The sequence below is a fragment of the Acomys russatus genome, chromosome 6 (assembly GCF_903995435.1).
Source record: "Acomys russatus chromosome 6, mAcoRus1.1, whole genome shotgun sequence".
NCBI lineage: Eukaryota > Metazoa > Chordata > Mammalia > Rodentia > Muridae > Acomys > Acomys russatus.
The window spans coordinates 82708254-82735234 of record NC_067142.1 but is presented as its reverse complement, the minus strand read 5'-3'; the positions used below and the strand labels follow the sequence as shown (position 1 = coordinate 82735234).

General features: G+C 41.4%; 1 protein-coding gene across 1 annotated transcript in view; it reads right to left on the bottom strand.

Moving 5' to 3' along the window:
• The window catches only part of Ush2a (usherin), a 696795-nt gene that overhangs the window by 276159 nt on the left and 393655 nt on the right, over positions 1 to 26981 (bottom strand). Inside the window, exon 37 of the mRNA XM_051148119.1 lies at positions 10330 to 10509. Coding sequence (XP_051004076.1) covers positions 10330 to 10509 — 180 coding nt within the window. The remainder of the gene's footprint in view (positions 1 to 10329; positions 10510 to 26981) is intronic.

The window sequence follows — 26981 nt, the reverse complement described above, 5'->3', positions numbered from 1 at the left end:
GGTCCTCTGAAAGAGCAGTTTGTGGTCTCAAGTGCTCAGCCGTTTCTCCCACTTGGCATTTAGAATTCTTCATACTGCGTTCCCTTGTCTCCTTTTCCCAAATCCCTGCATAAGCTAAGGCGACTTTATCTCACGCTCATCTGAGAAAAAGTAACGGAGCTCATGAAATGTGGGGCTGTTTCTTATTCCCGTTCTCGGGTCAGGGCTGCAGCTGGATATAGGTGTATGCAGCCTTCCTCCACTGCAGAGCTGCACACGGCTTGCCGCTGACTGTTAAAGCTCTTCAGGTGGAGCCGGGGTCTATGAGGGACTGAAGAATGATAACAATAGCCTAACAGCTATCGAGCTATTCATCTGCGTGTGTGCATGTAGTAGATGCACATGTGTGTACAGCCACATGTGTGTACAGCCATATGTCTGTCTATATGCTCAAGTGGATGCCAGGGGAGGATTCAGGTGTCCTGCTTGGTCACTTTACACCCTGTTCCCTTGAAACAGGGTCTCTGACTGAACTGCAGTCAGCTGATGGTTAGGATGGCAGGTGGCAAACCATCTATGACAAGCCTCCTGTCTTAACCCCCTCTACAGTTCCCGGCTTACAGACATTCAAAGCTGCATGCACTATTCTGTGTGCTGTGGCTCTGGATTCAGGCCCTCAAGCTGTGTAGCAAGCACTTTGCCCATGAGCCATCTCCCCCACCCCTCATTAAGCTGACCTGGCCGACTTATTCATGCACTCACCAATTATTCATCACACACCTACCACGTGCCAGGTTTGATCTACGCACTGATGATAAAAAACGAACAAGGGTGAGTCCCTGCTACATAGGATCTTATAGCAGAAACTGTGATGGTCAAATTAAACAGATAACTTTAATGCACAAGAGTGTAGTCTGGGCTGTAGACTGAATCTCAGACGAGGCTGGCGAGAGATAGAAAGCATGCTGATGAACTGGTGGAATAGGTGGGTTTATTCATGCAAGTATGTGTGTGTGTGTGTGTGTGTGCGTGTAGATGTGTGTGTGTTGAGATTGTTTGCACACCTATGTGCTTGTGTGGGCAGAAGAGGAGGACACTGGGTATTTTGCTACGACCTTTCTCCCTCAAACATCCCTGAGACAGACCCTTTTACTAAACCTTATCTCATTATTATTGTCCTAGGGTAAGCGGTCAGTTAGATACAGGTATCTGACAGGCAGGCACTCATGACCAGCTTTTACGTGCCCAAACACAGGTCCTCATGTCTCTGCAGTAAGCACTCTTACATGCTGAGGCATCTCTCCCCAGCATCCCAGGCAATTTTTGATAGCAAATATTAGGTAAAGGAAAAGTCAATGGCATCCTCCCAACCCCCAAATTTTCTGTAATGGTGTTTTACACACATCTGAAAAGAAATCACAGTCTGCCACTTCATTTCAAAGCTCACATTAGACAGCATAGGAAGACACCTGGAAACCAGCCTCACCATAGAGGTGGGCTACTGGATGCAAAGAAATGGCAGTGATTGTACCAGCCAAACGGAACCCAGAAACAAGTAGCACGCAGGAGCGAGGAGTGCGCCTGCCAGTCGGTTCCCTTCTGCGTGCTGGCTCATTTCCTGTCCACCTCGGTATGAAGCACAGCTCACTGGAAGGCATGCAAGATTTCTTTCATAACTCTCAGTACTAATTTAATTCTACTTAAACACACATATTCTACTGAATGCCACATGCTTTTCAGCATGATTTTTATGTGTAAATCATGATAATATGTTTTCAGCTCATTAAGTAAAAGGAAGCATGAACTAAAACCTATTTAATCAATGAGGTATCACCTTTAAACTGCCACAAGGTCATAAAAAAGATCATTTCAAAGCAATAAGATTCCTAATTGTAATCAACAACAATCTAATGATGGGAGAAAGTAAGTCCTAATGGTGGCAATAAAGTGGTGCACACTCTGGCTCTTAATATACTATTTCCTCTTTGGGTGAAGGGTTACCTCCTAAATCTGGACCTTCGGGTACTTACTTTCAATGCTCACACTGATCCCAGATGGTAAGCCACTGTAAAACAGTGGGCCTCAGCTCTGCCACACACCCATAAAGCCATGGCTTAGTTTCTCCCATTTCCTTTTACATTTTGATCCTTGTATTAGCAACGACAGCCCCATATGTGCATTGAGTGAGCAATAAAAATGTGCTATTTTAACTGAGTCATTATCACACACACACAAACACACACACACAGAGAAAGAGAGAGAGAGAGAGAGAGAGAGAGAGAGAGAGAGAGAGAGAGAGATGAGGGAGAGGAGAGAGGAGAGGAGGAGGAGAGAGAGAGAGGAGGAGAGAGACGAGAGAGAGAGGAGGAGGGAGAGGGGAGAGGAGTGGAGGAGGAGAGGAGAGAAGGGAGAGAGAGAGAGAGAGAGAGACAGAGACAGAGACAGAGAGACAGAGACAGAGATGGAGAGAGAGAGAACTTATTAGACCACACAGGCTTGGCTTCAATGTACAGACAATGTATGAGATGAGCTCCTTTGTAAATACAAACTATATTGCTATAAACGGAGAGTGATCTAAGTATACACACTACAGAAGGAGCTCATAGTTGATTAAGGCTCCTCAGTGCCAGGAAGTTTGGCTGCAGGGCAAACACTAGATCTCCTTGCCTTGCATCTGCGGGTATTTTCAGGAAGCCCACATACCCAAGCTTCAGCTGAGAGTCTCACTACTTTGAGATGCGCTTTCCATCCAGGAGCTGTGAATGCCAGTCTGGGGGAAGATTTCTCCTTGGCACTTAGACCTCACAAGTAGGCGGGGCACAGGATGCAGCTGACTGCTTGTCTAAGATCAATGACTGTGGGTGTTTCAAACTGCACCACTGTTGAGTAGAAATATTTAAAGTAAACATTCCCAGAATGCATTGCATTTTACACAGGAAAGGGGGTAGAGCGGTTGCTAGGATAAAGTGCTTTTTCAGCGTGTGAATGAGAGTCTTACTGTAATAGCCACCCTCTGCTCCTTATAAAGAGGACCTATATTTCAAGACTGATATTGTCAGTATGTTCTACAAAGGGGTTGTACCTCTTCACAACTCTCTAATAAACCCTGAATACCGACGCTCCTATCTTCTTCCAAATATGTTGTTAAAATCGAAAAAGTTTAACAAAACCTGACAAATTGAGAGGCTCAGTGTGCTCTGGAGGACCATCTGTGCCAACCCCCCCCCCCACGCTGGTTTGCTCCATTCTCCATCTCCTGGGCCCACTCCATCTCCTGGGCCCCCTCCTCATTTGCAGGCCTGGATGCAGGTAGCCATCAGACAGCAGGTAATGTCAGATAACAGGCAACTTTTGGCCTACTAGAGCCTCGATACAGAGGTGCAATCATCCCGTAGCCTTCAGAGCCCCATGCTGGCAGGGTGCTGAAGCTCCCATGGGTGGTCCATCTCCTGGAACCAGACCCTACCCCACCTGCAATCCCAGAGACCAGAAGCCACCAGGAAACAACAGTGCCTGACAGAAAAGAAGTGGTCTACCTTGGGTAATCTGTGCCAGATCCTCCCCTCCCCACAGTGTGCTCTGCCCCCCATCTCCTGGGCACACTCCATTTCCTGGGCCACATCACCATATGCAGTCCTAGAGACAGGCAAACATCAGGTAACAACAGTCCTGGATACCAGCAGCTGTCAGGAAACAGCACCAAACATCAGGGAGAAGCAGAGAGAAATAATCATCAGGGTCTAACAGCTCCCAGCCCACCCCATGTCTTGGACCCCCATTTCCAACTGCAATCCCAGAGACCAGCAGCCATCAGAGATGACCAGTTCTCCCTGTATCTCTGGAAGCCTGCTACCACCAAGGAAAACCAGAGGTCTGCCACCACCTGGGACTACCAGCTCTACCTACAATCCTAGAGGCCTACTATCATCAGGCACCAACAGACTTACTAAGACCAGGGTCAACCAGATGGCTAGAGGACAGTATAAGAACACAAGCAACAAAATCCAGGGCCATATGGCACCTGCAGAACCCAGCCATCCTACTTCAGCAAGCCCTGGATATCCTAACACACTTAAAGCACAAGAAGATGATATTAAATCTGATGTTATGAAAATGATAGAGGTACTGAAAGAATAAAATAAATCCCTCAATGAAATACAGGAAAATCCAATTGAATGGGAGAAGGAAATGAATAAAACTATTCAAGATCTAAACATGGAAATAGAAGCAATAAAGAAAACATAACTTGAGGCAATCCTGGAGATGAAAAGCCTAGGGAAGAGAACAAGAGCTATAGACACAAACATCATCAACAGGAAACAAGAGATGGAAGAGGGAATCTCAGGTGTAGAAGATACGATTGAAGAAACTAACATATCAGTAAAAGAAAATATTAAATCTAAAAAGTTTCCAATGGCTCCTAGCTCCAAGACCCAGAAAATATTTTCAACAAAATCATAGAAGAAAACTTCCCCAACCTAAAAAAGAGACCCCTATAAACAAACAAGAAGCTTACAGACACCAAATAGATTGGACCAGAAAAGACTATCCTCCTGCCAGAGAACAATCAAAATGCTAAATGAACAGAACAAAGAGGGAATATTAAAACCTGCAAGGGGAAAAGGCCAAGTCACATATAAAGGCAAACCTATCAGAATTGCATATGACTTCTCAATAGAGACTATGAAAGCCAGAAGAGTCTAAGCAGATGTCATGCAGACACTAAGAGACCACACAGATGTCAACCCAGACTACTATACTAAACAAAACTTACAATCACCATAGATGGAGAAAATAAGACATTCCATGGAAAAAAAGTTAAATAGTACCTATCCACAAATCCAGCCTTAAAGAAGATACTAGAAAGAAAACTCCAACTCAAGGAGGCTCTCTCTCTCTCTCTCTCATCACCATCAAATTAACAGGAATTAACAACCACTGTTCATTAATATCTCTCAATATCAATGGCCTTAACTCCCCAATAAAAAGCTACAGGCTAACAGAATGGATGCTAAAACAGGACCTGTCATTTTGCCACATAGAAAAAACACACTTCAGCAATAAAGATAAACATTACCTCCGAAAATAAATTGGCCATATACTTGTTCACAAAGCAAATCTCAACAGATACAAGAAAACTGAAATAATCCCCTGTATCTTATTAGACCACCATGGATTAAAGCAGAAACTCAACAACAGAAACAACAGAAAGCCTATAGACTCATAGAAACTGAACAACTTCATATTCAATGACCATTCGGTCAGGGACAAAATAAAGAAAAAATTAAAGACTTTTTAGACTTCAATGAAAATAAAAGCATAACATACCCAAACTTATAGGGTGAAATTGAAGCAGTTCTTTGAGAAAATCAACAAGATAGACAAACCCTTAGCCAAACTAACTAAAAGGCAGAGGGAGAGTACCCAAATTAACAAAATCAGAAATGAAAAGGGGCACTTAACAGACACTGAGAATATCCAAAGAATCATTAGGTCTTACTTCAAAAGCCTGTATTACACAAAATGTGAGAATCTAAAAAGGAAAAGAAAACCAAAAGAATGATTTTTCTTGGTAGATTTCACTTATCAGGTAAACAGTTTAAACAGTCCTATAAGCCCCAACGAAATAGAAGCATAAAAAGTCTCCCAATCAAAAAAAAAAAAAGCTTAGGGACAGATGATTTTAGCACAGACTTCTACAAGACATTTAAAGGACTAATACCATCACTCCTCAAACTATTCCACAAAATAGAAACAGAAGGAACATTACCAAACCCTGATACCTAAATCACATAAAGTCTCAACAAAGAAAGAGAATTTTGGACCAATTTCACTCATGAACTCTGATAGAAAAATACTCAATAAAATACTCACAAACTAAATTCAAGAACACATCAAATATATCATCCCCCATAAAATAGCCTTCGTCCCAGGGATGCAGGGATGGTTCAACATATGAAATCAATCAATGGAATCCACCATATACACATGCTGAAGGGGAAAAAAATTCACATGGTCATCTCATTAGATGCAGAAAAAACCTTTGACAAAATTCAACACGTGTTCATGATAAAAGTCTTGGAGAGATCAGAGATGTAAGTTCCATACTTAAACATAATAAAGGCTATATATAACAAGCCAATAGCCAACATCAAACAAAATGGAAAGAAACTCAAAGCAATTCCACTAAAATCAGGAACAAGACAAGGCTCCCTACTCTCTCTAATCTCTTCAATATAGTACTTGAAGTTCTAGCTAGAGCAATAAGACAATGAAAGGAGATCAAGGGGATAGAAATTGGAAAGGAAGTATTCAATGTATTGCTATTTGCAGATGATAAGATAGTGTACATAAGTGACCCCCAGAATTCCACCAGAGAACTCCTACAGCTGATAAACACCTTCAGCAAAGTGGCCAGATACAAGGTTAATTTTTAAAAAATCAGTAGCACTCCTATATACAAATGACAATGGACTGAGTAAGACATTAGGAAAACTACATCCTTCGCACTAGCCACGAATAGTATAAAGTATTTTGGTGTAATTCTAACCAAGCAAGTCAAAGACCTGTATGACAAGAACTTCATGTCTCTGAAGAAAGAAACTGAAGAAGATATCAGAAGATGGAAGGATGTCCATGCTCATGGATCGGTAGGATCAACATAGTAAAAATTGTCATCTTACCAAAAGCAATCAACAGATTCAATGCAATCCCTATGAAAATATGAACACAATTCTTTACATACCTTGAAAGATCAATTCTAAACTTCATATGGAAAAACAGAAAACCAAGAATAGCTAAAACAATCCTATACAATAAATAAACTTCTGGATCTATCTCCATACCTGACTTTAAGCTATACTACAGAGCAATAGTAACAAAAAACAGCATGGTACTGACATAGGAATAGACTGGTTGATCAAAGGAATTGAATCAAAGATCCAGAAAAAACCCACACACCTATTGGCACTTGATTTTTGACAAATGAGCTAAAAACATACAATAGAAAAAAAGACATCACCTTCAACAAATGGTGCTGGTCTAACTGGATGTCTACACATAGAAAAATGAAAACAGGTCCATATTTAATCATCCTGCACACAATTCAAGTCTAAGTGGATCAAAAACCTCAACATAACAACAGATACACTAAGTCTATTAGAAGAGAAATTGGGGAAGAGCCTTGAACTCATTGGCATAGGAGACAACTTTCTGAACATAACACCAACAGCTCATGCTCTAAGATCAATAATTAATAATTGAGACTTCATGAAACCGAAAATCTTCTGTAAGGCCAAAGACTCTGTCAATAGAAAGAAACAACAGTCTGCAGATTGGGAAAAGATCTTCCCAATCCTACATGTGACAAAGTCATAATATCCAAAATATATAAAGAACTCAAAACATTAAACACAATGGGGAAATAGAAGGATCCAGAGGGTCCTAGAAACCTACAAGAAGACTATCGAGGCTGGCAGATCTGGACTCAGAGGTTCTTCTCAAAATACTGCACCAAACAAGGACAATGCATGCAGTAAACCTAGAACCCCTATTCATATCTATCCAATGGGCAGCACATTCTCTTCAGTTGTCTGGATAGCGGGGACTGACTCTGACATGGACTCTAGTGTCCCCTGTTTGAGCACTTCCCTTTGGTGGGGAGGCCTGGTGGCACTCAAAGGAAGGGTAAGCAGGCTACTAGGATGAGACCTGATAGGCTGTGATTATATAGTGGGGGAGGAAGTCCTCTTCTGTCACAGACCTAGGGGAGGGGAATAGGGTAAAAGAGGGAGGGAGGGAGGAACGGGAAGATAATAGTAAGGGGATAACAATTGAGATGTAATCTGAATAAATTGCTGAAATAAAAGAAAGAAAGAAAGAAGGGAAGAAAGAAAGAAAGAAAATAGCCCAATTAAAAAACTGGGCATAAATGGGAGGATACAAGGGATGGGATAAACAATGAGATGTAACAAGAACAAATTAATAAAAAAAATTAAAAAAAAATTTAAAAAAATGAGAAGAAAACAGGAAACAGAAGAAAATAATCTCCAGTATCTGTAATTATAATTTGTTTGGATAATAATTAATGCCATATTTTTGAATTTTCTCAAGGTGAAATATTAGAGGAGTGTTTATATTGTTTTATGAAAGAAAAGAAGGAGCATTTGTTCCTGGTAGTTGATGGCATTGCTCTACATGCTGTAAGAGGGAACATTTGTCTATTTTATCATATCTTGTTTTTAAACATGGATTTGACTCCTAGTAAATAACCAACATGTAGAAAAAAAAAAAACTAGGCATAGAACTAGACAGAGAATTCTCAACATAAGCATCTTGAATGGCCAAGAAGTACCTAAAGAAATGTTCAGCATCCTTAATTATAAGGGAAATGCAAATCAAAACAACCCTGAGATTCCATTTTACAGTTAGAATGGCTAAGATTAAAAAAAAACCTCAAGTGACAGCACATACTGGTAAGGATGTGGAGAAAGGGGAACACCCCTTCATTGCTGGTGGGAGTACAAACTTGCATAACCACTTTGGAAATCAATCTGGTACCTTCTCAGAAAATTGGGAATAGTTCTACCTCAAGACCCAGTTATACCACTCCTGGGCATATACCCAAAAGATGCTCCACCATACAACAAAGACATTTGCTCAACTATGTTCATAGCAGCTTTATTTATAATAGTCAGATTCTGGAAACAACCCAGATGTCCCTCAACAAAAGAGTGGATAAAGAAACTGTGTTGTGTTACGTTTACACAATGGAATACTACTCAGCTATTATAAACAAGATAATCTTGAAATCTGTGGGCAAATGGATAGAACTAGAAACAATCAACCTGAGTGAGGTAACCCAGACCCAGAAAGACACACATGGTATGTACTCACTTGTAGGCAGATTTTAGCCATGTAGTACAGGAAAAACATACAACAATGCACAGACCCAAAGAAGGTAAGTCATGAGGAGGGCCTGCGTGAGAATGCTTAAATCTCACTCAGAAGGGGAAATAGAGGTAGCAGTTCAAGGGAAGGAACAAGATAGGAGAGGAAGCACAAGAGATGAGGGTGGGTAACAGACCTGGGGAGAGTCAGGCCACGAGGACAGAAGGCCTGCAGAGAAAAGAGAAACTGTAGGTGGGGGCATCTCTGTGACAAGCTAGAGATCTTAGTCAGGGAAGGCTCCTGGGGGATATGAGAGGGACTCTGGCAGAGACCTCTAGCAGAAGGGGCCATAGAGACTGAAGCGGACACCCTGTAACTAGACAAGACCTCTAGTAGAGGGAGGGGAACACCAACCCACCCATAAAAACTGCGACTCAAAATTCATCCTCCCTACAAGATGTTCAGGGATAAAGCTAGAGCAGATAGAGCAGAGATTGAGGGAATGTCCAACCAATGCCTGGCCCAAGTCAAGACCCACCCCATGGGAGAGAACCAACCCCTGACACTATTAATGATACTCTGCTATGCTTGCAGACGGGAGCCTAACAAAGTTGTCCTCTAAGACGCTCCACCCAGAAGTGCCTTGAAACAGATGCTGAGATTCACAGCTGAACATTGGGTGAAGTATAGGGAGTCTAGTGGACAAATGGGGGAGGAGAAAAGGACCTGGAAGTCACAGGAGCATCCCAAGTAAAGCAACATAACCAACTAACCAGGACCCAGAGGGGCCTGTTGAGACTGAAGGACCAACTAAGGGCCATGCATGGACTAGGCCTAGACCCCTACAAAGATATAGCTGTTGAGTAGCTCAGGCTTCATGTGGGTCCTCTACTCAGAGGAGGTGGGGGCTCTCCCGGTCATGGACTCTCTTGTCTGCTTTTCCATTACTTGCCCTTGGCGGGACTGCCTTGCCAGGCCACAGGGCACAAGGAGGCACTTAGTCCTGATGTGACCTGATGAACTGGGGTGGGTGGGGATGGGGCTCTCCTTTTCTGAGGAATAGGGGATGGTGGAGGGGGAGAGGGAGAGAGGGTGGGATTTGGAGGTGAGGAGGGATGGGGTTACCACCAGGATGTAAAGTGAATAAAAAACAATCTGTCAGGTTGAAGAAATGAGGAAACAAACAAAAAGCAACAACAACAACAATTTTAAAAAATACATATTCACTAAGGTTCTTAAGATATAGACACCAAGAGATACCTGTGGGTTGGGAGGGAGAGAGAGGAAAGCAGGCTCATCGAATAAAAGAATATCAATAATAAGCTTTCAAAAAACAAAACATCCCACACATCCAGAAGGACAGCTGAGCCTCTTAGTTGTGAAATAAAGCGTTCACTAGTCACTCAGCCCTGGGCCTCCTGTTTAAAATCAGAGAGCCAATGACAGATTTCCTAGACTCACCCCCTGGAGGCATTTCAATGGAGACAGGGTCACTGAGCAGGCTTCCCCGGCTGTTGGAAGCATTCACTTGTACCATGTAGTGCGAGCAAGGAACCAGTCTGTCCACCAGCACCCAGAGCCGGTTTCCTTCGCTGCTGCGGATGGTTTTTGTGCCTCTGAGAAGGGTGTAGTTGTCACCTGCTGATAGAAGAGAAAAATTACATTTAATGGACACTTTCTGCCATTACTTGAGTATTTCCTTGGGTTGGTAAGGATGGAATGCCAAGGAAAAGTGTCAAGCCAGCACCTGTGAGACCTTTGTGTGTTCCCATCAACGTGTGGACTCACATCTCTATGCTATAAATAAAATGAAGGCTACAGTTCTTTATAGCCATCAAACTGACTTGACAGGCAAAGACAGTACAGCGCCAAATAACAAGCACCATGCTCACAAATAAAAAGTACCCAGATGTAGAAATGGCTCCCTCAGTGATTTATTTATTTTTTTAAATAATCCTTGAGTTTTCTTTAACACAGAAAAAGAAGTAACACCTCCAAATGAAATGGTTCTGACTGTAGAATGCGCACTCTGAAATGCATCATCTTCTGCCGCTCTTGCTTCAGAGGTAGCCTGGCCTCTTTCTACTTTATGTCTTTCAAACTGGTATTAGCCCGAACATCCTAACGCAGTTGCTGTGGGCGGGCGGTAAGATGTGTCCGTTTTGACCAGAGTCTGTGTCCAGCTGTCTTTGAAGAGGCGGAGCTGCCTGGCTGCATAAAGTGATGGCTTCTCATGTGCCCTCGGTCACGTCCTACCACCCCATCCTTCCAACTCTCTGGTAAACTCAGCCTCAAAACCTCAGTCTGTGTCTGGACCAGAGAAATGCTACTCCCATGTCTCTTCTAAACTTTGGTATTGCATTCATGTTTTTTTTTAAGAGAGAGAAAAGTTAGAGTTAAAGTAAGAATAGATTGAGAGTTTAAAATTATAACATTCATTTGTATTCTATAATCATCCTTTTAAAGTACTTCCAAGGGGGAGACATTGTTTTCATAATATTGCTTAATTTTAGTCAAATATAGGAGTATGCTAGATGCTCTTTAAAAACACAAAATAAAAACCATTTAAGTGGTTTTAATTGTATCAAACACATTGCCTTCCTTTGTCAAAGTGTTTCTTTCCTGTTATACATTTGTTTAACCAATTTTCAGAAAAAAACAAGTAAAGGCAACTAGGATATGAGGAGTAGAAGGGGAATCAAGTATATTTGCAAGACCTAGTAATACTAATATAATATTTGATTAACATATAAAGGATTGTCACATGACACAAACAATCTTACCTTGTATAGTAAGAACAAATGAATGCAGTGAAACCCTTAAAATTCAGAACTCTGTGCTCACTATATTGCGTGTGTGTCAGGGTTGAGTTCCTATTTCCAGTTTGGACTTGACGTCACTCCGTAAATTTGGAATATTTCTTTATTGAATATAAATAGCTTCCCAGAGTTCTAGTCCATTCACACTGTTTCTTCTCTCTGGAATAACCATCACTTTGGCTGTGTCAATTTCAAGACCAAAATGACAAATTACAGCATGTTATTTGGGATTTCTTGGGGCCACAGGAGACACTTAACTATTTATAGTTTGTCACAGTGAAAATTTCAGGTATTTCCTTCAGCCTGAAATTATAAATATTTATGAATACCTTTTAGGATTTTTTTTTATATATGCTTAGCCTTTTCTGTCCCACCAATGTTTTATGAAATGGCCACATATAAATATAAAATATTTATAAAAATATATTCTCACAGATTAGTAGCCAAAGTGCAAATTAAAGAGTGTCTTCTGACTGTTGGAAGGGCCTGTGTTAGAAACTGTCCTTGGGCTTCTGAGTAACGTGCCCAGCATTTCTAAGTATCTTTATCCATGAGCTCGGGTGGTGACTCTTGTACAGTGCCACCATGAAAGATAGCTCAGAGCTTTCTTTCCTGTGTCCAGCACATCTGCTCAATAGCAACACCTGTTATGTGAGTTTAACCCGAGTGTAACAGCACAAAGCTAAAAGCATTTCGTGTGTGTCTCATCAATGTATATTGTTTGATTAACTACCTGTGAACAAGTCTACCCGGCTCCCTCACTACAGTAAAAAAAAAACCAGTGACTGCTGCTACTGTTTTTGCTGTGGTCCATACAATTTATACCTGCCAGACAAGCACCGAGCACTGGGAACTGGTTAAGATGTAAGCACCCGGCATTTTGTCTTCTCAATGGCTATGAGCTTTGTGCTAACCATCCAAACCCAATGTTGTTCAGTTAAGCAACTGACACAAATCTCACCATATCGTGTTGTTTTCCCATCAAGAAGTATTCCAAATTTAAAAACTAACAGGAGTCAGCTAACTGAATAGGGTGTGGATGTTTCATGAAACATTGGTGGGACAGATAAGACTAAACATATACAAAAAACCCTTAAAAGATATGTTTATTATTTATAATAATTTCAGGCTGAAGGAAGTATCTGAACTTTTTATTGTGACAAACTATGAACAGTTAAGTGTCTTCTGTGACCACAAGAAATCCCAAATAACATGCTGTAATTTGTCATTTTGGTCTTGAAATTGACACAGCAAAAGTGATGGCTATTCCAGAGAGAAGAAACAGTGTGAATGGACTAGCACTCTGGGAAGTGTGGTAGTGGCTATTCATTTTCAATAAAGAAATATTCCAAGTTTACAGAGTGACGTCAAGTCCAAACTGGAAATAGGAACTCAATGTTGACATATATGCAATATAGTGAGCACAGAGTTCTGAATTTTAAGGGTTTCTTTTACTACATTTAAATTCCTGATTATGCCATTTTAGCATTTGGAGGTTCTCTATGGCTATAGCTATGGGGCTTGATTTGACTGCTCTACTGAGTGGCAGCTGCATGTGAGGAGGCTTTGGTGCCCTGAGATGACACCCCAAAAACATAAAGCATGAACCCTGCACCCAGGAAGTCTGCTAAGAAAACAGGCAGGTCCTTTCTGACTTTTGTCACAGTGCAGTCACGTGATCAGCACTGGCACGTCCCCAGCTCCCAGGACGCCCAGCTCCTGGGAAGCATTTTTACTTATGGCTGAAACAACGGCTGCTGTTGTCACACGCTCAGCTGTAAAATTCCAAAAAGGTCACCTTACTCTACAGAGACCGAGACAGATGCTCATCTGGCAAGGAAGTCGTGTAATCTGCACATCTTAGAAAAGATTGAAAACTGTAAAACACCAACAAATTCTACAGTTATGTCACAAGAGCATAATTTTACCTATTTCTAAGCAGGTGTGAACACAAGAGCAAGCATCCATGCTTGGAACACCGGAGAAGGTGTCCTCCTTGGCTTGCTTTGTTTATTTGTATTGGAAGCAATTTTTAGCTGTAAAAGAGACCCTGTCAATAGCTCTGAAAGTGGCATGGCAGAGAAATATATTAAGCACCACTTTATTCTAAGTTTGCCATATAACAACATTAATATGTGGTAATTATACAATTAGTTGTAATGTTAGTTTCTACCTATAGAACAATGATTACTGAGTAATTATAAGAAGTATATAATTACTCAATAATTATGAGAAGGAAGCAATTATATAACCATTTTGCTCAGCTCAAAAACGAACACGTGTTTCTTCAGGAGCCATGCAGCCGAGTGTGTGTGATCTTCTGTTGTGCCTCCACAAACACATGTGCACAGAACCTACAGCGACAGCCAGGATCTCTACTCTCCATGAAGCTGAGACTTTCAGATTCAAAAACCCAACATGGACCCACAGATTCGAGCTCTTTAACCATCCCAGCACCTAGCTCTTCCCTTTTGCTTACACAGCTCTGGATTGCCCCTCTGGACTGAACGGGGCCTACACATAATTTTCTATGGGCTGGAAAGGTGTGTCTGTGTTGATTCCATCTCAAAAACTAAGCAAGAGAGGTCCGAGGTGACAAGCACTTCCGTCACAGTGGCCCCTTCCTGTGTGCTCGGCTCACACTATGTAGGAGTAACAGTGGGTGTGCCTGTCCCCTTAAGTTTTTTGGGTTTGGGAATCAGTTCAGTGTATACTCTCAACACCGGTCCTGAGGTTTAGCAAAGTCTCTCCAATTTACACTGTTCTAGCTTGACACAAAGCATGACTGCAAGCCCGACAGGGGCAAATTAAACTCTGTGAAGAAGAGGCTGTCTCTAGCAGTAATCCAGGGTTCATCCACTCTGAAGTCACTTGGAGCCATCGTGTAAAAACACACACACCTGAGTTCTACCCAGAGTTACTGAGTGAGAAGATCACGCTAGGAGACAGGGATCACAGAGTGATGACTGATTCTTCAATGTGCTTTATGTGTATTGATATTGGATTTATATTTGTGTCTGTGCACCGTGTATGTGTGTGTATTTGTGTGTTGCCCATAGAGATCAGAAGAGGGCACTGAATCCTAGGAACTGAAGTTGTAGATGGTGGGGAACCATGACATGGGTGCTAAGACTTGAACCCAGGTCCTCTCTAAGAGCAGCAGGTGCTCTTTACTGTTGAGCCATCATTCTGGCACCAAACAGTCAGGCTAATTTTAAAGTAATGATCTCAATTCATTTTCTTTGCTTCTAAAAGTAACTGGACCACACATGGTTTCCTAGCTAGCAAAGCTTTAGACTCTGGATGTAAGCTATAAAATGTTTTGTTAGTGAATTAGCTATATAAAGAGAGAATCATAGATGATCATTTCTCTCTCTCTCTCCCTCTCTCTGTCTGTCTCTGTCTCTGTCACACACTCTCTCTCTCACTTTCTCTCTCTCTCTCTCTCTCTCTCTCTCTCTCTCTCTCTCTCTCTCTCTCTCTCACACACACACACACAAACACACAGAGCTAACATGTAAACAGGACTTATCTTTAAAGTCTACAAACACCAAACATCTCTTGTATGAGAGATTTTAATGTATGCATGAGAAAATTTTAAAGTGAGGTATCACCAACCACCGTGGCACCTCTGACAGCACTAACTAGGATTTCTGACTTGGTGTTTTTTTTTCCTCCTTATGTTGGGCAGGGACTGGAAACAGTTATATTACAACACACAGAGGGAACAAGGTTTATCTTAGAGCTGGTATCTTATTACTGGTATTGTTTTGTGTGTTCTCACGTGGTTATATGCGTGTGTGCCTGTGCAAAAGGGCTAGAAGACGTCATCAGCTCCCTTGGAGTGGGAGTCCCAGGAAGTGTGAGCGTCTCCAGGAGGGCACAGGGAGCTAGACTCAGGTCTCTTTTACAGAAGTGTGTGCTATTGATCCCTATGCCATTTCTTGGGCCATTCAAGCATATAATTAAAAAAAAACTTTGTGGCTAGTAGTCACTGTCTGTAACTTTAGTTCTTGGAGACATGACACCCTCTTATAGCCTCCTGGGAAGCAGGGAAAAGTACAGACACAGTGCCCAGACACACACATACAGTTATACACATAAAAATGAAAATAAACTGATCTTCTAAAAACAGAAACTCCCCTAGCTATTTCAGGTTATTCTAAATTTTGAAGAGTCTTCAGATACATTAAATCATCTAGTTCTACTTTCCTGATTTTTTTGAAGAAAAAAGAGATAGAGGAGGGGATAGTCAAAATGTGTGTGGCCACTTGTGACACTCGTGTGTCATTCCCTTGCTGTTCCAAGCTTCGCTGTGAAGACCTGCTGAAATGCTAATGGCATCAATGCACATTTTCTAGGGTGAAAACTTCAATACTCTTATTTGTTGAATAGCAAAATATGTCCTGTGCGATTATTTTGTTAAGCGAGCCCCAACATAAGTGGGTATTTTTGCATCTCACATGTGGGATGTAAAGATGATTGCTGTCCTGTGACACTGTCCTATGGGCTTCTCTTGATTGAAATCACGTAAGTGGGTATCCTTTCTCATTCTTGTAATGTTCATTGTCACAAAAATTTTAATGCACCATATATTCCATAATTTTTTCCCTCTGTGCTGTACTGCTCTGACCTTTTCAATATTCCATAATTTGACTGGCTGGCCATTTCTGTTCTCTTCCTTTTTACAGCCTTATTAACTTGTAGGGAAGAGGTGAGGTGAACCACCAATCAGAATACATAATATTGCAAAGGTCAGCGTAGTCGCACACGGTATCATCACGCACAGATACTGCGTGGCAGGCATTAACATCCTGATATCTTATTCATGTGACAAAGACTGTAACAAGAACAGAAAATGGCACAACATGAATCCATTCTCCAGACAGAGATTATAATGAGAAATGACAGCGAACAAACCAAACTGAGCCTTGTTACGTTGTGATGATTTCGCATGTCACACTCGGTGCTGTTTCTAACCGGCCCTTGTCGGAGTCCAATTAGACCTTAAGGAAGGCAAGGTGCTAACTAATGTTTTCATTTCTAGCTACAAAAGGCTGTGGGTTTTTTTTTTTTTTTTTTTTACCATATTGAGGTCTCAATTTTAGAGGTGCTGTACTCCATCCATCACAATCTCTCTGTTCTCTGCCAATCCCCCAAGGAACAGGCATGGAAGGCCATGCAGCAGGTTGCGATGGCAAGGCAAGCTGGCACTTTAATGGGGAGTCAGGATGCTAGGACACTCTAGACAGCAATTGCTAGAATTTAAGCCTTTGCTGATTCTTCATGGAAACACTATTCTAGATTTTTTTTTTTTTTACCCACAAAGTGTGTTCTCTCAGTCTTATCACTCTATAGGTCTCTGAGTAGAATAGTCTCAAAGGTTCTGGGAGTTGATTTTTGTAACCCTTGACTTGGCGATAAGCATATGATGACACACAACAGGCTTATTGAGAACTACATACCTTGTGTGTTTGTGTGTGTGTGTGTTTGTGTGTCTGTCTGTCTGTCTCACCTCACTCTCCTCTCACCCCCCTCCATACTCCTCCCATCTCTCTTCCTTTCTTTTACTAAGTTTCGTTTATCCCAGCCAGCCTTGCATTTGTGATGTTACTGGTAGCGTCCTTGAGCTCCTGACCCCTATGTCTGCACCTCCATGCTACTGGGATCACAGGCATATGGCAACATGCCTGGTTTATGTAGTGCAGGGGACAGAACCCAGGGCCTCATACATGCCAGCGAGGCATGTGCTTGGCCAACCAGTCTGCATCCTTAACTCATAGCTTTTGCTTATTTTCTTTTATTTTTGATATTATGATATAATCGCATAATTCCTCCCTCCAAACCCTTCCACATGCATGTGATGGTTCTTTTTATTTTTTAACAGAACATTTCAAAAGAGGAAACATGGACTTGCAGGAGAAGATCTCAGTCTTCCGAGGACAGTGCCCTGTAAATACTCCACACATGTCTTACCACGAGTGTGATTGTTGTATGTGACTTTAACCAGTTGCCATCAGTCAAAGGTGCCCTCCTTCGATTTCTCTTAGTGTTAGTCACTCTGCAGTGTGACACTGATACCACATAGATGAGGTACATGCAATATTGCCTCAACTCACCTTCACACTCAACTCAGAAATAGACGTTTGGTGCAAGCACAACAGTCGCTCTCTGTTTCATGGTCCTGTTTTCCCAGGTGGATGTCTTATTAGAAATGTCAGGTGTGAGTTGGAGATCAGGAGGGTATGTTAGCACTCTCAACATCCTCAGTGGTACTGTGAACCTAAAACTGCCTTCAAAACAAGGCCCATTGAAACACGTAGAGATCAAGAAAATGGGGCCGGTTTTTGTCAACTATGTTAACATCTGGGAAGTTAGGTTTATTTTCCTACTTTGATTTCTCTCCAGTTTTGACAACACATTCCAAATGAGGAAATGAAACAGTGACTTGGGAAAACAGTTTTAGTCACAGAAAGTGGTCTCCAGCTTCCACACCGAGCAGTGGGCATGCGCACAACTATTTTAGCACCTGAAGCGTTTCCTGGTAGAGTTCCCGCACAGCCTTTCCATATATGTCGCAGGGGCCGAACCTTCTAGGCCACAGTGATCAACTGGAAAATCTAACTGCCGTTATCGATCCCAGAGCACTGTCTACATCCCAACTGCTGTTTCATGACATGATCCAAATTTAGATTTTACTATGAGCATTTACATGTGCTTGCAAAGTATTCTCTTTTTCAGAATAGCACATATCCAGAGAATGTAGCATTGGGTGGAGATTGTATGGTTTTTCCTGAGGACTTGTATCTGCCTCCTTGAGGGTCATGCTCACAGGGCTCTGATATTTCTTGTGCCTTGCTGGCATGTACCAAGATTACCAGCAGCAGCAGCAACAACTCACAGCTAGCTACCCACACTTAGGTCTTTCTAAGTCTTGACACACCTTGTCTGCTGGGCCAGAAGCCTGATTTCTAGCTTCTAAGGAGGAATGGCCCCCTTTCAGCACAGGTTGGCAGTATGTGGACCCAGCAGGATGTCAGGACAGAGGGCCTTGTTTCTTTGCTAGCTTTGGGCTTGAGGCTGTTGTCAGTCACTGGCTGCTTGTTAGTGAGGCTTTACTTCTAGGTCCTCCAGGAGGGTCTCCTCAGTACGTCTCGGTCTCCCCAGTGCAATTGGGTTTCTCCAGTATGGCTGGATCTCCCCATATGGCCTCTTGCATTTCCAGGGATATCATTTCCCAGTAAGATGGTTTCCAGTCTTACCGAGTGAGCCTGCAGAAGTCACAGGCCACCAGCATCCTTTGTTCTATCCCATTGGCTAGAAGCAAGTCACAGATTGTGACCATCATAAGAAGAAGACTTTTCACAAAGTCATGGGACCTGGAACTGTGGACCACTGATGTGCCTTCTAGTCTGTGTATAAGGTTTCTAATTATGTGGATACAATTGATCTTGGTGGAGAGATTTGGAGATCAGTTGTGAATTCTGAAACCTCTACTTCACTCTGTCCTCCCAAGCAACAGATAAGGAAGAAAATGCACAGGGCAGAGATATCACCCAAGACTTAGGTTTGTGGAAGATTAACTGAAAGCCAGAGACAGCAGAGTTCCAAGCATCAGAGCAGCCTACATATTACACAAGAAAAGTCTAGGGGGAAGAAAGAGGATATTGGGTAGCCATAGGTCCAAAAAAGGAACATAAAAAGATGAAATAAAATATTGCAGAGACACACTGGAAATAAAAATAAAACAAACAAAAACCGTATTAAGTATTTAGCAAACAAACTAGTTGAAGTGAGTTAAATTCTAAAATCCGAAAGGACAGCGTGTTGAAGGGCTTTGTTGTAACTGTCACCGATCAACAGAAAGATGGAGGTGTTACAGCATACCTCTCATCCAGCGGGAAGAAAGAGGCCAGGAATATCACTTTGTCCCAGGATGATTTTCGCTTGCTTGATGGTTTGCTGTGACTTAAAGGCCAGGAAGGAAGGTTAAGGGTCTTGGCCATCATCTTGGCAATCAGATGTTTCCCCTCATAGATTTCAAGGCTTGTTGGAAAGAACCAATGGTTGGGGGTTGTTCTAAAACTGTGGAGGCTGTGACTTATCAGGGCTACTGTGTGGCATCCTGCTACCATAAGGGACGCCGCAGTGTCTGCTGTCTCACATGCAGCTGTGTGATCCACTTTGCCTGTGGAATTGTGTGCACACAACGCTAGCCTCCATACAGCATTCCGAGACACTGAAATCCCTGCTACAGCACTTCCTGTTCATAGACTGAATGTTTCCTGTTGTTTGCTATTAAAACACCACCCAGGACCTAAAGTTCTGAGAGGAAGTTCACCGCTTGCTAGCATGCATTATTTAGCGGTGAGGTGCTTTTTTCCTTTTCTACATTAAATAAAATTTAATAGCATTCATTCACTTCTGAAAAACAAAGTCATGGGCGAGTCCAAATGTCCAAGGAAAGTGCCAACACCTTCAGATGAGAAGGAAAGGCTATGCTAGCCTGGAATATTGCTGCAAGTGAGAAATGCAGAGCTTATCTTGCCTGCATATTTAAGAAGAGATGCAGATAAGCACGCAAAAATCCCACCTTATTATACATACTTTTAAAAGTGAGCTACTAGATGTTTTAATAACTTGTGGAAAAAATTGGCTTAGGAATGAACCAGTGGCCACAGTGGCAACTATAATATGGTTCCAACAGTATCTAAAGGTCATAAGATATAAACCTGTGAAGCAAAGAGAGTCTGCTATATAAATGTTGGCCTCTTGAGCAACAACTTAATCAATTTTGTTCTGCAATTTAAAGTTGGGCTGCTTTTCTCTTTTCAGTCCCACAGATGGTGTCTTCCTAGCCTGGATAATTATAGAAATAAAAAAAAAAATCCCCAGCTTGGATCCCTTCAGAGATGTTTAACTTTCCTTAACTGTGTTCTCATTATTAACCTAGAGAAGAAGTTGGTGTGATATTGGTTCTAAAATAAATGTATAAAAATAGACAACCTCTCTGCCATTGGACAGCTTTATCCACCCGCTTCCCAGAGCCTTAAAAAATGCAGCTTACTTCTACAAATGACCAGGCTTTTGTTAAAAATAAATGTCATTTTAAAACTTGACCTCACTTGAAGGAAAATATTGAGTAATTTCTACAGTTTAATGAGATAGTGAGATATTTAAAATCTGTCTGTATCTTTCCATCTTTGCTCATTTGTGTGGCTTCCATTGCTGGTATACAAATGATGATTATGGCGATGACAACAATTATATGCTTTTTAAACACATTCATAACTCAAAGATGCCAATAAGAATATGCAATTCCTCAGGGAGATGATCAGAAAGGAAATGACGGAAAGGCGGGTCTGGGGAATCTCTAATCCATAGTCAAATATCTAGATTGATTGTGTCACTTGCACCTGTATTGATTTCAATTGGAGTTGTTCACCCAGGGGAAAAATAAAAATGTGGAATAAAACTGATTTATGAGAACAAAATAAATCCTTTTGTGAGCAGTAATGAATTGGTACTATTTAACCCTTTCAATCACAGACTGCAAAGTCTATTTATTTTTTCCAGAATGCTGAGCTAGCAAAAAGCAGTCACATTAAAGTTCCACATGCCACTACCCCCGGCCACCACGCTAGCGGAGACATGCCACTCTAAACTTGATGGAAGGCAGGGGTTGACATATGACATACTTTTAGCTTTCCAAAGCCAACTTTAAAACGTCATCACAGTGATGAACCTGTAGGCCCCAAAGTATTAGGGAATCGGCCAGTAAATGTTTGCTGTACTTAGTTATATGACTTATAAGGCAGCTGAGACAGGAAAGCAGAAGCTGCCCATGCATGACACTGAGTGCCTAACTTTTTCACATTTAGTGTACGTGTCCATTAGTTTACTTGAAACTTGGTAGACAACAGGTAAGTCGAGGCCTTTCCCGGGGATAAACAGGGTCTTTAGAAGCAGTAGCTTCCAGCATGATTCAGAGCAAGCACTTGACTTATAGGTCTTGGGACTAAAAAAGGTTATGGTTTGTAGGAAAATCCAAAACAATCATTAATTCTGTCCATCGAAAGCACTGGTCAACTATGCACTCAAACAGAAAACAAACAACAAAAGACATGACCCGACCTGCCCCCCGCCATCCTGTTCCTTAATATCAGTAGATAAAACATCCCAATACGTTGTGACTGACTTTTATGTCTTAATTTTTCCCTCTGCCACAATCTGCACATGTACGCTGAGATCTGCCTACACATATTCACTCGAAATAGGAGTAAAGTCCTGTCCCTAGAATTAAGAGAATCTGTTGCTGCTTTGGTCTTTTCTCATAAGGAACAAATAATTGGGAAATGTGCAAGGGCGATTTTAAAGGATTCACGTGACCAGATGCTATGAGGAGTCATTTTGAGTGGTTGGGCCTCAGAAGGAAATAAGTCTAAGAGTCTACAGCACCCAACGTCATGCGCGATGGCCTTCGGCTCTTAGGTCCTTGAGTTTTAAGGTCTCATAGCTAAAATCTTCCAGCAGATTTTCTACAAATACATCACTGACTGGCATTCCTCTCTTCCTCCTCCTCCTTTGCCCTCCTATTCTCCATTTCCTTCTCTTTTACATTCAAATACTCACCATTTTTTTTTTAACCAGTAAAGGATGAAAAATTCCGTAGCATATTAAGAACTAGCATTAGCTCCATGGTAAAGTTATTACAAGCATGAAGGCCTGTAATTGATCCCAGAAACCACGTGAGAAAAATAGGCATGGGGTCAGCATGCCAGGTTGGGGAGTAAAGGTGTGTGCTTTCTATTGTGAAGACCTGTGTTCAGTCTCCACATGTGAACCATGCACCCAGACACCCACACAATTACACACAAACAATAAAAAAAAAGTATAAAATAAAAACTCAACAGTGGCAGCTCACACCAGTAATCTCAGAGCCGGAAGATCCCTGGGTTTGCTCGACAGCCAGTGAGAGACTGTTACACACATACACACACACACACACACACATACACACACACAAAGAAAACAAGTGCACATTGCTGGAGAAATGGCACCGAAGGTTCCCTTTTGGTTCCCAGATGCACATACACACACATATGTACCTGTACACACACACATGCACTATATATAATAAATACATGCATATGAATGTGTACATGTGCTTTGTGTGTGTGTGTGTGTGTGTGTGTGTGTGTGTGCGTGTGTGTGTGCGTGTGTGCGTGCGCATGCTTTTGTACAGCATATCTGAAACTAGGAAAAGAAACTAAAATATCTACAACCTGAAGGCACATATTGTTATCTTGTTAATATTTTGTTGCATTTGGCTGTGTGCCCGTCATACTCGTTTGGTGCTGTGTAAGCTACCACCACCTTCATGATGATGCTTGCTGCTTTGCAGCTGTGACACGATATGTGTTCTTAGCAATATTTATGCACCGGTACAATCGTGATCTTTTTGTTATCCATCATAATGCATTGAATTAATGGATATTCAGGAACATTTCTTGCCCAGTTGTCCTCATCTCCTGCCTCACCCTATGTAGTGCCAACTTGATTTTTATAATACAAAATACTAAAAGCATAATTTTACAAATAATTTTAAGTGTCCATCTGACTTTTTCCTTTTAAAACAATCAAGGAAGTGAATTTCTAGTGCTCTCAGTCTACACAAGTAGGTACGAATTATAATCTTCTCGTGTTGGATATACGCTTATTTTAATAATCTCAAATTAATCAGTATAAACAAATAACTGAGAAGATTCTTTGATTGGGGCATATGCAAATCGCATGGGTTATATCTGCCATATAACGCTTCAGCTAGAAGGCTTGTGTTGAAATAACCGTTCGGTCTGGGTTAGGGTGATACACAGCTGGCACCACATAATGGAGTCACCCAGAATGCATTTTTAAAGCACATTTTCTGTCTTCAGAGGGGTAGAAAAAAACGTTAATCTGGAGATTCATGAACTGCACAGAGGCTAGGGATGGGGATGGCATGCTCTTACAGCACCGTTGAACATGACACCAGTGGTTCTGTTAACGCGATGATAACCATAAGTGAACACGGTCACGAAGAGTGAAACATGTGAACATGACACCAGTGGTTCTGTTAACGCGATGATAACCATAAGTGAACACGGTCACGAAGAGTGAAACATGTGAACATGACACCAGTGGTTCTGTTAACGCGATGATAACCATAAGTGAACACGGTCACGAAGAGTGAAACATGTGAACATGACACCAGTGGTTTCTGTTAACGCGATGATAACCATAAGTGAACACGGTCACGAGAGTGAAACATGTGAACATGACACCAGTGGTTCTGTTAACGCGATGATAACCATAAGTGAAACGGTCACGAAGAGTGAAACATGTGAACATGACACCAGTGGTTCTGTTAACGCGATGATGATAACCATAAGTGAACACGGTCACGAAGAGTGAAACATGTGAACATGACACCAGTGGCTCTGTTAACGCGATGATGATAACCATAAGTGAACACGGTCACGAAGAGTGAAACATGTGAACATGACACCAGTGGTTCTGTTAACGCGATGATAACCATAAGTGAACACGGTCACGAAGAGTGAAACATGTGAACACAATGCCAACAAGAAATACGATCTCTTAATGCAGAACATGACAAAACTTTACGAAACTATTCAACGTGCTTAAGTGAAGGGACCGATGGTACATGTCACCAGGTGAGAAATAGTCAAAGACTTTAATTCCTCAACAAGGAATGCATTAGGGAGAGAGTCCATTAAAAAATCTGTGGTATTTTGTTCAAATTAATCTGACATGCACTCAGGAGAATATGCAGATGAGAGCCGAGATCTTCAATAACGACACCCGATAAACTGGAGGGTGAGACAGAAATTTACGTAAAGATATAAAAGTATTGAAAAAGTGTTAGCTGTTAAAATCAGCAAGATTAATTTAGCAGATGGGTGACCTATCAGGGGGAAAACAAGTTCCTCAGAAGCTGGAAGCAACACAGCTGTGAAGTTAAGTCTTTCATGGACTTTGCCAAGTCTAGCAAGAGATATGCTCCTGTCTAGATGGTCACGCGCTTCATACACTAGTACGCAAATATTTAAGTAGCCAGAGCCGCAGCACCATTTCAGGTCTCAGAAACATACGACAACAAGCCGGGTAAAACATGGAACGTTAGGATGACTAGTAAGCATCATCCGTGGTACTTACGCTGCTTTGAATGCCAGATCAAATTTTAATGCCTCAAAAAGAAAGAAGAAAACTAAGGCAACCTGCCATTTTACCTACCAAATTAGCACACTTACAGCCAGATGGGCAGACGGTTGGGAAGCCTCTGGATCGATGTGGCTTCTCCTGGAAGCATTTTGCCAATGAAAATAAATAAATTAGCTTATAAAATCCTGAACTGTAACTCATAAGGAAATATGTAGAAATACTCAAGAATCTGAAATCCAGCAAAAGGGCTTGTTAATATAGTTTGGTGTGTTCACACTCAGTCATATGTGTGCATGTGTGGGATATGTGTAAGTGCTCATGCATGCATGTGTGGAATGATGTGATAAGACACATCCATGGACTTTTGGTAGGTACAAAATCAAATCTAAGAAATGTTTACAGTAAATTTCAAATTCACTCACACACATGTATATGTGTTCATATAATATGTTTGTAAATGCATGTATGTGTATATACATATATGTGTGTATGTGTGTGTCCATGTATGTATTTCACAGAAAGAAAAATGGAAATATAATATGCATATAATTGGAGAAAAGAAGGGATAACTGCTTATCCAAATTAATCTACAGATACTAAGAGTAACTTATGAAAATCTTCACCTCAACTGGAAATTTTGAGAATTCTTCAGTTATTGAAACTTGAGGCCAGAATGCTTAAAGTTCCTTACATGGTTCAGAGAAAGTAACTTCTGTCTTGCTGTCCAGCTTCATTTTATTCCCTTCTCTGTGTGTACACATATGCATATACACGCATGTATGCACACATATGTGTATTCATGCATGTATGTGAGTGTGTGTGTATTCCTGTGTGAGTACAAGAGAATGAGTGTGTGTGCATATGTCTCTGTGTGTGTGTGTGTGTGTTGGGAGGGTGTCAGGTATCTTTTTCTGTAGCCTTTTACCTTATTTTTTGACACAGGGTCACTCAATGAACCTGAAGCTTCATGTTTCAGTCAGTCATCTCCAGGGAGGGGGTTCTCCCACCTCCACACTAAGCCCCAGTACTGCATACTGGGTCACAGTCCCTCATGGTCATGCATGACTTTCACACGTGTGCTGAGAGTTTGCAGTCACAGAAAGTGGCTCACCCAGAGACCATCTGTCTCTTCTTCATCCACTGTGCCTTGGACATCCTGGGCTCTGTCTGTCTGTCTGTCTGTCTGTCTGTCTATCTATCTATCTATCTATCTATCTATCTATCTATCCTCTACCTATTATTTATTCATTTATTTTTTTACCACACCCTATACTCTTTTTGTTAACTTGAGCATTGCTGAATATTTTAAGTTTTTCTTCCTTTTTAACAAAAAGAAACCTCACAAATGCATTTCTTCTGTGATCCTCTTCCAGGTCAGTCCTTAGTCAGACATTTCAGTTACATTAAATACCAGTGGCTGAAGACCTTTCCTGATCCTCAGAACATATTAAGTACTTTATTATGCAATAAATTAATGATAAATAATTTCGATTAGCTATCCTCAAGTTTGCAGCTTTGTATTTTTGTATGATCGTTTGGCTGATTTTCCATCTTTCCTATGACATTTGGTGCCTCTCTTCGCAGGGACTGTACCTCTAGCAATGCCATTGTCTTTCTTGCTTCATGGGACAAGCTGCATGCCAGTTTGTTGTATGAACAAATAGCTGAATTTGACTCTGTGCTTTCACATTTCTCTTCTTCAGGTATAAAAGTTATTGGATATCTCTCTAAAATTATATGACTAGGAAAATATGTGATTTTAGGGGAAATTTTTACTTATTAAAACCCCAAATTCCTGAAAATTATTCAAAATTGAGTTTTCTTAAATTATTCTGTAAGACTCTTAGATTCTATGGCACTGATAATTTATCAAAACAACTGATTAAGAACACATAATTGGGAACTGTTTTTAAGTGGGCTGTTCTCAGTATCTAGATTGAGTAAGCTCATTCTGACTCTGCGGCTGGGGGAACAAGACTCCTGCAGATGAAGGAAAAGCTCTTCACTATTCACACATGTCTACTCCCAATCCCTTGCAAGAAAAATCAGGAGGTAAGAGGAGGGACACTG